Source organism: Nicotiana tomentosiformis, chromosome 6, assembly GCF_000390325.3.
Source record: "Nicotiana tomentosiformis chromosome 6, ASM39032v3, whole genome shotgun sequence".
NCBI classification, from domain to species: Eukaryota; Viridiplantae; Streptophyta; class Magnoliopsida; order Solanales; family Solanaceae; genus Nicotiana; species Nicotiana tomentosiformis.
The window spans coordinates 145495913-145507977 of NC_090817.1; the positions used below are offsets into that span (position 1 = coordinate 145495913).

At 43.7% G+C, this 12065-nt stretch overlaps 1 protein-coding gene across 1 annotated transcript; it reads left to right on the forward strand.

Moving 5' to 3' along the window:
* Positions 1-312: 312 nt before the first annotated feature.
* LOC138894897 (uncharacterized) lies at positions 313-633 on the forward strand. The gene has a single exon (XM_070179632.1). The coding sequence runs from the start codon at positions 313-315 to the stop codon at positions 631-633; it is 321 nt and encodes a 106-aa protein (XP_070035733.1).
* Positions 634-12065: the final 11432 nt, after the last annotated feature.

Here is a 12065-nt window from a genome sequence, read left to right on the forward strand (position 1 = left end):
GGTAGCCTGGCAAATTAGCATGAATTACTTTAAAAAATAGTTTTGAACATTTGAGACATTTTTCAGTATTCTGTTTTGAAATAATTGCTCGAGCCAGCGAGCCGCACTTGTTGACGTTTTTAAGATTTTTTTTATGCATTATTGCTTTTCGTATTTATTATTATTTTTACATTTTTCTTTTCAACATTATTATTACCTATTCTGATGAACCTACGACTGTGACATGTAATGAGACAACGCAACATGAGGATAGTGATTCAGTGAATCATTACTGACAACGCCGCCAATTTAAACATCGATTTGATGAAAGCCATGTGTGAAACGTTCAAGATCAAGCATAGGAACTCCACAGCATACAGACCGCAAATGAACGGAGCCGGAGAAGCCGCCAACAAGGACATCAAGAATATATTGAGGAAAATGGTAGATAATTATAAACAATGGCACGAGAAGATGCCATTTGCTTTGCTTGGATATCGTACCACAGTTCGCACATCAACTGGGGCAACTCCCTACCTATTGGTTTATGGTACTGAAGTTGTTATTCATGCCGAAGTAGAAATTCCTTCTCTAAGAATTATACAAGAAGTTGAGCTCAGTGATGCGGAATGGATACGAAGCCGCTATGAATAACTAGCTCTCATTGATGGAAAAAGAATGAATGCAGTATGTCATGGTCAACTATACCAGAACAGAATGGCAAGAGCTTTCAACAAAAGGGTCAGGCCAAGGCAATTCACACTAAGGCAATTGGTGCTAAAGCGAATCTTCCCGCATCAGGATGAAGCCAAGGGGAAGTTCTTACCCAACTGGCAAGGTCCCTGCATGGTTCATCGAGTACTAACAAGAGGAGCACTTATACTTGCAGAAATTGACAGAGAGATTTGGTCGAAACCTATCAATTTAGACGCGGTCAAGAGATACTATGTTTAAGATTGTTTGTATTTTTTATTTGATGTAACTGAACTACGCTTGACCTGATTCCCATTTAAGAGAGGATACATAGGCAGCCATGTGGGTTCGGTCACATCCTAATAAAATCTTCATTTCCCCATGATCAGAAAACTGGGGCAAGATCACGAGTTCGTCCAACTTCATCACATACAGAACAACCAAGGAACGTGTTGTCAGGAGTATGCACTTAAACTGGAGGAACCTCAAAATTCTAAAGCAATGAGGTTGCAATGTCTCTAAATGTGTCGCAATCACCGGTTCATCTAAATTATTTGATCTCATGCATTATCATATATTTCAAAATAACTACACTTTAGCAAATAATTTATCAAGTGCATACATGCTTCTCGAAAACTTCATTTCTGCGGCAGCCAAATGTTACCCAGGGTAACTCAAGCAGGACCCCAAGACAAGAATGAAGGCAAAGCAGGGAATCAAGAGCACGAACCAACCGTCCCCCGCAAAAACTCACAATTTTCCTTTGAATGCAGGTACGATAGACACAACAATAATATTTGTAGATACATATGCACAGTGAAATCACTACCTTTATGTCGACAAGTCACTAAACGCAAACACATCAAGCTAAGAAATACTTCACTCCCTCGCAGCTGATCATTGCTTTTCTTGCATAAGGCTAAGCACTGAATTTCTTTGCATGAAACTAAGCAATGTCTATATTTCTTGCATGAGGCTAAGCATTGCCTCCGTAATTGCATAAGGATAAGCACTCTTTCCTTGCATAAGGCTAAGCACTGCCTTTCTTTGCATGAGACTAAGCACTGTCTCCATTTCTTGCATGCGGCTAAGCATTGCCTCCGTAATTGTATAAGGCTAAGCACTGCCTTTCATTGCATAAGATTAAGCACTGCCTTTCCTTGCATGGAACTAAGCACTATCTCCACTTCTTGCATGAGGCTAAGCACTGCCTCCGTAATTGCATAAGGCTAAGCACTTCCTTTTATTTCATAAGGCTAAGTACTGCTTTTCCTTGCATGGTACTAAGCACTGTCTCCATTTCTTGCATGAGGCTAAGCATTGCCTCCGTAATTACATAAGGCTAAGCACTGCCTTTCATTGCATAAGGCTAAGCACTGCCTTTCATTGCATGGGACTAAGCACTGTCTCTATTCTTACATGAGGCTAAGCATTGCCTCCGTAATTGCATAAGGCTAAGCACTGCCTTTCATTGCATAAGGCTAAGCATTGCCTTTACTTGCATGGGTCTAAGCACTGTCTTCACTTCTCGCATGAGGCTAAGAATTGCCTCCATAATTGCATAAGGCTAGGCACTGCCTTTTCTTTGCATGAGACTAAGCACTGTCTCACTTCCTTTGCAGGAGACTAAGCATTGTCTCATTTCCTTACATGAGATTGAACATTGTCTCATATAAGACTAAGCCTCGTCTCATATAAGACTAAGCCTTGTCTTATCTCGTCTTCACATACAACTAAGCATTATATCTTTGCATTTCATAGGCTAAAATATCGCCATATTGTCCGAAGGCATCATGGGCTGAGGGCATCATCCTCATAGCCCAAAGACATCATGCCATGGATGGAGGATCTCTCGGTACTGCACATCATTATTCAAAGGCGTCATAGTCCAGAAGCACCATCCTCATGACCCGGGGACACCATTTCATGGCCTACGAATCCCTTATCACACGCTTCATGGCCCAGGACGTCATGGTCTAAGTGTAACGACCCTGCCAGTCGTTTTGAGAGTATTATCCCCGATCCCCTATTATATTTTTTCCCCTGTATATATTTTTGCTTATGTGACTTGTCGGGAGGTTTTGTTTTTGGTTTTGGAGTGTTTTGGGACACGTAGTCTCTAAAACAGAAGCTTAATCCTTAGGATTTTGACTGTAGTCAGAACTATGTGAAGACGACTCCAAAATAGAGTTTCGTCGGTTCAGTTAGCTCTGTTGGGTGATTTTGAACTTAGGAGCGTGTCCGAATTGTGTTTTGGAGGTTTGTAGTTGATTTAGGCTTGAAATGGCGAAAGTCGAATTTTTGAAGACTTTGACCGGAAGTGGACTTTTTGATATCGGGGTCAGATTTCGATTCCAAAAATTGTAATAGGTATGTAATGTTGAATATGACTTGTGTGCAAAATGTGGGGTCAATCAGACGTGGTTTGATAGGTTTCGGCATCGGTTGTAAAAGTTTGAAGTTTCAAGTTCATTATGCTTGAATTGGTGTGCGATTCGTATTTTTTCTTGTTGTTTGATGTGATTTGAGGTCTCGACCAAGTTTGTATGGTGTTTTAGGACTTGATGGTATATTTGGTTGAGGTCCCGGGAGCCTCGGGTGTTTCAGGGTGAATTTTGAGTGAGTCCGGGCATTTCGGCACTCTGATGTTGTTCTAGTACTTTCGGAAGTGCGGGCCACACATTTTGGAGTGTTGAGGCAGAAGAAAAGTGCTGAGGCACAAGAAAAATTTCTGAGGCAGAGGAAAAATGCGGACCACAGAGGAAAAGTGTGGACCGCACAATTCTTCTTGCGGCTGCACTTCAGGGTGTTCTGCAGGTTCGCCAACTTCAGAAGCTTATATCTTTTGATCCACAAGGAATTTGGAGATGATTCAAAAATAAAAGTTGTAGACCTTCGTGTCTCGTTTCCAGAAAGATAAAGAAATTATTATTTGGACATTTGTACAGAAAGTTATTACTATTTTACTAAATTCTGGTAGGGCCGAATTTGCTGAAGTGCGGCCGCACAATTTGGATTGCGGCCGCAGGAACTGCGAAGTGCGACCACACTTGAAAATGTGCGGTCAGAACTTTGGAAGGCATATTTGGTACTATATAAACGAGGGTTAGGGTATTATTTCATATTTTGGACTTTTGGAGCTCAGTTTGTGACGATATTTCATGGGGTTTTGAAGAAAATAATCGGGGTAAGTGATTCTAACTCAGATTTGGTTAATATACATGAATATATCACTGATTTCATCATTTAATTAGTACTTTGAGATGGAAATTTGGGAAAAATTGTAGAAACTTCATAAACTATAAATTAGGGATTTGAAGGTCGAGTTGTGATCGGAATTGGCTAATTTTGGTATGGTTGGACTCGTGAGTGAATGTGTGTTCATATTTTGTGACTTTTACCCAATTCCGAGACGTGGGCCCGATGAAGCTTTTTAGGGCAATTTTTGAATTTCTTATTAAAGTCTTGATTTCATTAATTAGATTAGTCCATTATAGTTGTATTTATGATACGTTATTACTTTTGGCTAGATTTGGGCCATTCGGAGTCGGATATTTGTGGTAAAGGCATTATTACCGATTGATTGAGCTTGGTTCGAGGTAAGTGGCTTGCCTAACCTTGTGTGGGGGAACTCCCCTTAAGATTTGGTACTGTTGTGATGTGTGAGCTCTGTGTACGTGAGGTGACGAGTACGTCTAATTGTTCAAAAATCTAATTTTTACTGAGTAATAACCTGTTTTCTTCTTAATTGAGTTATACCAGCATGTGTAGTTATCCTGTTTAGCCTAGAATAGCATGTCTACGTGCCTTAATTGCTTATTTGAACTATGTGCAGCATGCTTAGTGGATTTCCTGCTTTTTTTCTTGACTTGTACTTAGTCTAAACTGTAGGATTTATTGCCGTAACTGTAATTTCCATTGTTTGAGCTGCGTATTTTGGAACTACGGAACGGTATTCCGGGAGATCCCCCCTGCATATTTACTTTGGGACTACGAAATGGTATTTCGGGAGATCCCCTGCATATTTACTTTGGGACTACGGAACGGTATTCCGGGAGATCCCCTTGTATATTTACTTTTGGGACTACAGAACGGTATTCCGGGAGATCCCCTTGCACATTTACTTTTGGGACTACGAGACGGTATCCCGGGAGATCCCCCTGCACATTTACTTTTGGGACTAGGAGACTGTATCTCGGAAGATCCCCTGTTATTATTCCGGTGTATTGTACTGTTATTCTCTGTGATTGCCTTTTTGTGAAATTTCAGTCTCTTATTATACCGCGATATTTATTCTGCCTTATTTAATTTATATATACCATTAAGGCCCTGACCTGACCTCGTCACTACTCGACCGAGGTTAGGCTTGGCACTTACTGGGTACCGTTGAGGTGTACTCATGCTACTCTTCTGCACATATTTTCGTGTGCAGATCCAGGTACCTCCTTATAGCCTCGCTTTTAGTTGCACAGTTTTTACTGTTTCGGAGACTTCAAGGTACATCTGCCCATGTCCACAGACCTCGGAGTCCCCTTCTATCCATTCTTATGTTGTTCCTCATTTTACATCTTCTAGTATTGATGTATATAACAATTAGACAAAAATCTAAGAAGCTTGTGACTTATGGTGTTCCGGGTCTTGGGAGAATTTGTGCATATTCGAGAGTGGTTATTGTATATACCGAGCGACACTTATATCAGTTGTTAAATTATTTATTACAGTTAGTTGTTAAATTTATGTTTTTATTTCACTATTCTGCAATGTTAGGCTTACCTAGTCGTAGAGACTAGGTGCCGTCACGACATCTCACGGAGGGAGGATTTGGGTCGTGACAAGTTGGTATCAGAGTTCTAGGTTCATAGGTATCGTGAGTCACAAGCCGGTTATTTACAGTCTCGCGGATCGGTACGGAGATGTCTGTACTTATCTTCAGGAGCCTATGGAACTGTTAGGAAAGTTACACTTCTTTGATTTCCTTATCGTGCGAAAATTTGTTGACTTCAAAATTCTAAATTTCTCTCTTCTATTCTCTCACAGATGGTGAGGACACGTACAACCAGAGATGACCAGGCATTCGCGTCCCCTGCTAGAGCTGCCAGAGGCCAGGGCTGGGGTAGAGGCCGAGGACGTCCACGTGGTGCAGCCAGAGCACCCGCACGAGCTGCTACAGAGGAGCCACCAGTAGCTCCAGTCGGAGTGCAGGCACCTGAGATGCCTACTACTATATCAACTCTTCAGGAGACCCTTGCGTAGTTCCTGAGCATGTTCGGTACTCTAGCTCAGGCAGGGTTGATTCCCCTTGCTCCTGCCACATCTCAGGCCGAGGAAGGAGCACAGACTCCCGCCGCCCGCACCCCAGAGCAGCGGGTTCAGGTCGATCAGATTCTAGAGGTTATACTGGTGCCACCAGTAGCCCCAGTTCAGCTCGAGGGTAGGGCAGGAGTTTCTGAGGAGCAGCAGTATAGGCTCGAGAGGTACAAGAAGTACCACCCTCCTACTTTCAGTAGTTTGGCGACAGAGGATGCATAGGGTTTTCTAGAGGTGTGCCACCGTATCCTCCATACTATGGGCATAGCAGAGTCGAGTGGGGTTTCTTTCACTGCGTTCCAGCTTAAAGGAGCAGTCTATCAGTAGTGGCATACTTATGAGTTGGACAGTCCGGCTGATTCACTTACATGTACTCAGTTCTCGGATATGGTTTTGAGGGAATATGTTCCCTAGAGCCTCAGAGATACATGTCGCGCCGAGTTTGAGCAGTTGCGCCAGGGTGCTATGACTGTGTCAGAGTATGCAGTTCGTTTCAGTGATTTGGCTAGACATGCACCGACCTTGGTTTTTACAGCTCGAGAGAGGGTCCATCGATTTATCAAGGGGCTCCATCCCAGCATCAGGACTAGCATGGCTCGGGAGTTAGAGATGGATATTTCGTATCAGCAGGTTGTGAGTATTGCTTGGAGAGTGGAAGGCATGCTTGCTCGGGAGAGGGAGGAGAGAGAGGCCAAGAGGTCTCGAGAGACTGGTTCTTATTCTGGTGCTCGTGCCCCAGCTGCAGTTCGACATGGTAGGGGCTATGTGAGTCGCCCCGTTCATTCAGCTCTTCAAGCCATCAGTGGTATTCCGACTACTCCTAGGCCCTAGGAGCCTTATTATGCACCTCCAGTATCTAGTGTGCCTCCTGCACGAGGTGTTTTTAGTGATCAGTCCAGCAGACTTGGCCCGAGCCAGCCACAGTAGACACTCCCTCGAAGAGCTTATTTTGAGTGTGACGACACTTGCCATATGGTGAGGGATTCCCACAGACTTAGAAGGGGTGCACCTCCACATATTTCTGAGGAACCGCGTGCTCCACAGGGTCCTCATGCTATGATCACAGTACCAGCTAGCACTTCACCTGCTCAGCCAGCTCGAGGTGGAGGTCGGGGTGGTAGAGGTCGCCCTAGAGAGGGAGGCCAGGCAAGATACTATGCTCTTCCTACTCGTATAGAGGCAGTTGCTTCTGATTCTATCATTACAAGTATTGTTCCGGTCTGTCATAGAGATGCATCGGTTTTATTTTATCCAGGCTCCACTTATTCCTATGTGTCATCTTATTTTGCTCTGTATCTGGGCATATCCCGTGATTCTATGAGTTCTCCTGTTTATGTGTCTACACCCGTGGGAGATTCCATTGTTGTTGACCATGTGTATCGATCGTGTTTAGTTGTTATTAGTGGTTTTGAGATTATAGCCAATTTATTATTGCTCAGTATGGTAGATTTTAATATTATTTTAGGCATAGACTGGTTGTCGCCCCATTATGATATTCTTGATTGTCACACCAAGACCGTGACGCTGGTTATGCCAGGCTTACCGCGATTAGAGTGGAGGGGTACCTTAGATTACACTCCCAGCAGAGTTATTTCATTTCTTAAAGCTCAACGAATGGTTGAGAAGGGGTGTGACACTTATTTAGCTTATGTGAGAGATGTCAGTATTGATACCCCTACAGTTGAGTCAGTCCCAGTAGTGAGGGATTTCCTTGATGTATTTCCAACTGATCTTCTGGGCATGCCGCCCGACAGAGATATCGACTTTGGTGATTTGTTATCGGGCACTCAGCCCATCTCTATTCCTCCATATCGTATGGATCCTCCTAAGTTGAAGGAGTTGAAGGAATAGTTACAGGAATTGCTTGATAAGGGCTTCGTTCGTCCCACTATGTCACCTTGGGGTGCTCCGGTCTTGTTTGTGAAGAAAAAGGATGGTTCTATGCGTATGTGCATTGATTATCGCTAGTTGAACAAAGTTACAGTGAAGAACATGTATCTTTTGCCTCGTATTGATGACCTATTTGATCAGTTACAGGGTGCCAGAGTGTTTTCCAAGATTGACTTACGTTTAGGCTATCATTAGTTGAAGATTCGGGAGCTAGATATCTTGAAGACTGCTTTTAGGACTCGGTATGGTCATTACGAGTTCCTTGTGATATCATTTGGGCTGACCAACGCCCTAGCATCATTTATGCATTTGATGCACAGTGTATTTTGATCATATCTTGACTCATTCATCATTATATTTATTGATGACATTCTGGTGTACTCCCAAAGTCGGGAGGATAATGAGCAGCACTTGAGGACTGTGCTTCAGACCGTGAAAGAGAAGAAGTTATATGCAAAATTCTCAAAGTGTGAGTTCTGGTTAGATTCAGTGGCATTTTTGGGTCAGGTAGTGTCAAGTGAAGGGATCAAGGTGGATTCGAAGAAGGTGGAAGCAGTGCAGAGTTGGCCTAGACCGTCCTCAGCTACGGAGATCCGGAGTTTTCTTAGCTTGGTTGGGTATTACCGCTGATTTGTTGAGAGATTCTCATCTATTGTAGTACCTATGACGACGCTGACCCAAAAGGGTGCTCCGTTCAGGTGGACATAGGAGTGTGAGAAGAGCTTTCAAAAGCTCATGACAGTTTTGACTACAACGCTAGTATTGGTATTGCCTACAGGTTCGGGGTCTTATACTGTATATTGTGATGCGTCGTGGGTTGGTCTTGGAACGGTGTTGATGCAGGACCGTAGGGTGATTGCCTACGCGTCCAGACAGCTGAAGGTGCATGAAAAGAACTATCCTGTCCACGACCATGAGCTAGCAGTTATTGTTCATGCCTTGAAGATTTTGAGGCACTATTTGTACGGTGTCCCTTGTGAGATCTACACTGATCATCGAAGTCTGCAACATCTATTCAAGCAGAAGGATCTTAACTTGCGTCAGTGAAGGTGGTTAGAGCTGCTTAAGGATTATGATATCACTATTCTATACCATCGTGGGAAGGCCAATGTGGTGGCCGATGCCTTGAGTCGCAGGGCGGAGAGTTTGGGGAGCTTAGCATATTTACCAGCAGTAGAGAGGACATTAGCATTGGATGTTCAGGCCTTGGCCAACCAATTTGTCAGATTGGATATTTCTGAGCTGAGTCGAGTTTTTTCTTGTGTGGTCTCCTAGTTTTCTCTTTATGATCGTATCAGGGAGCATCAGTATGATGACCCTCATCTGCTTGTCCTTAAGGACACGGTTCAGTACGGTGACGCTAAGGAGGTCACTATTGGAGATGATGGTGCACTGAGAATACATGGCTGGCTATATGTGCCCAATGTAGATGGATTGCGTGAGTTGATTCTTCAGGAGGCTCACAGCTCGCGGTACTCATTCATCCGGGTGCCGCGAAGATGTATCAGGACTTGAGGCAGCATTATTGGTGGAGGAGAATGAAGAAGGACATAGTGGAATATGTAGCTAGGTGCCTAAATTGCCAGCAGGTAAAGTATGAGCATCAACGACCGGGTGAATTGCTTCAGAAGTTAGAGATTCCGGAGAAAAAATAGGAGCGGATCACTATGGATTTTGTTGTTGGGCTTCCACGGACTCAGCGAAAGTTTGATGCAGTTTGGGTATTGTGGATAGGCTGACCAAGTAGGCTCATTTCATTCCTGTGATGACTACCTATTCTTTCGAGCAGCTGGCTCGAGTTTATATCCGCGAGATTGTCAAGCTTCATGGCATGCCGGTATCTATCATCTCTGATCGGGGTACGTAGTTTACATCACGGTTCTGGAGGGTCGTACAGCATGAGTTAGGTACTCGGGTTGAGTTAAGCATAACATTTCACTCTCAGAAGGACGGACAATCCGAGCACACTATTCAAATACTTAAGGATATGCTCTGTGCGTGTGTGATGGAGTTTGGAGGCTCTTGGGATCATTTCTTGCCACTTGCGGAGTTTGCCTACAACAACAGTTATCAGTCGAGCATTCAGATGGCACCGTATGAGGCTCTGTATGGTAGGCGGTGTCAGTCTCCAGTGGGTTGGTTCGAGCCAGGCGAGGCTATATTACTGGGTGCAGACTTGGTTCAGGGTACTTTGAAGAAGGTTAAGGTGATTCAGGATCGACTTCGCACCGCCCAGTCCAGACAGAAGAGTTATGCGGATCGAAAAGTTTGCGATGTTGCATTCATGGTTGGTGAGTGGGTCTTGCTCCGGATTTCACGTATAAAGGGCATCATGAGGTTCGGGAAGAAGGGCAAGCTGAGCCTAAGGTTCATTGGTCCATTTGAGGTGTTGCGGCGAGTTAGGGAGGTTGCTTATGAGCTTGTCTTGCCTCCCAGTCTAGCAGGAGTTCATTCGGTATTCCATGTTTATATGCTCTAGAAGTATCACGATGATTCGTCTCATGTGTTGGATATCAGCTCAGTCCAGTTGGACAAGGATCTATCTTATGTTGAGGAACCAGTGGCTATTTTGGACAGGCAGGTTCGAAAGTTGAGGTCAAAGAACATTGTTCCGGTGAAGGTTCAGTGGAGGGGTCAGCCGGTCGAGGAGGCGGCTTGGGAGACCGAGCATGATATGCGCAACCGTTATCCTCATCTTTTCACCACTTCAGGTATGTCTCTATGTTCGTTCGAGGACGGGCGATTGTTTGAAGAGGGGGAAGATGTAACGACCATGCCGGTCGTTTTGCGAGTATTAGCCTTGATCCCCTATTAACTGCTTCCCACGTATCTGTTTCTGCTTATGTGACTTATCGGGAGGTTTTGTTTTTGGTTTCGGAGTGTTTTGGGACACTTAGTCCCTAAAATAGAAGCTTAAGCCTTAGGATTTTTACCGTAGTTGGGAATGTGTGAAGACGACTCCGGAATGGAGTTTCGTCGGTTTCGTTAGCTCCATTGGGTGATTTTGGACTTATGGGCATGTCCGGATTGTGTTTTGGAGGTCTGTAGCCGATTTAGGCTTGAAATGGCGAAAGTCGAATTTTTGGAGATTTTGACCGGAAGTGGAATTTTTGATATCGGGGTCGGATTCCGATTCCGGAAGTTGGAATAGGTCCATAATGTTGAATATGACTTGTGTGCAAAATTTAGGGTCAATCGGACGTGATTTGATAGGTTTCGACATCGGTTGTAGAAGTTTCAAGTTTCAAGTTTATTAAGTTTGAATTAGTGTGTGATTCGTGTTTTTGTTGTTTTTTGATGTGATTTAAGGGCTCGACCAAGTTTGTGTGGTGTTTTAGGACTTGATGGTATCTTTGGTTGAGGTCTCGGGGGCCTCCGGTGTGTTTCGGGGTGAGTTTTGAGCGAGTCCGGACATTTCGGCACTCTGATATTGTTCTGGTATTTTCGGAAGTGCGGGCCGCACATTTTGGAGTGCTGAGGCACAAGAAAAGTGCTGAGGCACAAGAAAAAGTGCTGAGGTAGAGGAAAAATACGGACCACAGAAGAAAAGTGCGGACCGCACAATTCTTCTTGCGGCCGCACTTTAGGGTGTTCTGCAGGTTCGCTAGTCCGACTTTGGAAGCTTATATCTTTTGATCCACAAGGAATTTAAAGATAATTCAAAAACAAAAGTTGTAGTCCTTCGTTTCTAGTTTCCATAAAGGTAAAAAAATCTTCATTTGGACATTTGTAAAGAAAGTTATGGCTATTGTACTAAAGCCTGGTAGGGCAGAATTTGCTGAAGTGCGTTCGCATAATTTGGATTGCGGTCGCAGGACCTGGGATGTGCGACCACACTTGAAAGTGTGCGGTCAGTACTTTGGAAGGCAGCTTTGGTACTATATAAACGAGAGTTAGGGTATTATTTCATATTTTGGACTTTGGGAGCTCGGTTTGTGACGATGTTTCGTGGATTTTTCAAGAAAATCATCGAGGTAAGTGATTCTAACTTAGATTTGGTTAATATACATGAATATATCACTGATTTCATCATTTAATTAGTACTTTGAGATGAAAATTTGGGAAAAATTGTAGAAACTTCATAAACCATAAATTGGGGATTTGAAGGTCGAGTTGTGATCGGAATTGGCTAATTTTGGTATGGTTAGACTCGTGAGTGAATGGGTGTTCATATTTCATGATTTTTACCCGATTCC

Coding starts and splice junctions, on each gene's coding strand:
- LOC138894897 (XM_070179632.1), top strand. CDS start 313: ATGTGTGAAACGTTCAAGATCAAGCATAGGAACTCCACAGCATACAGA.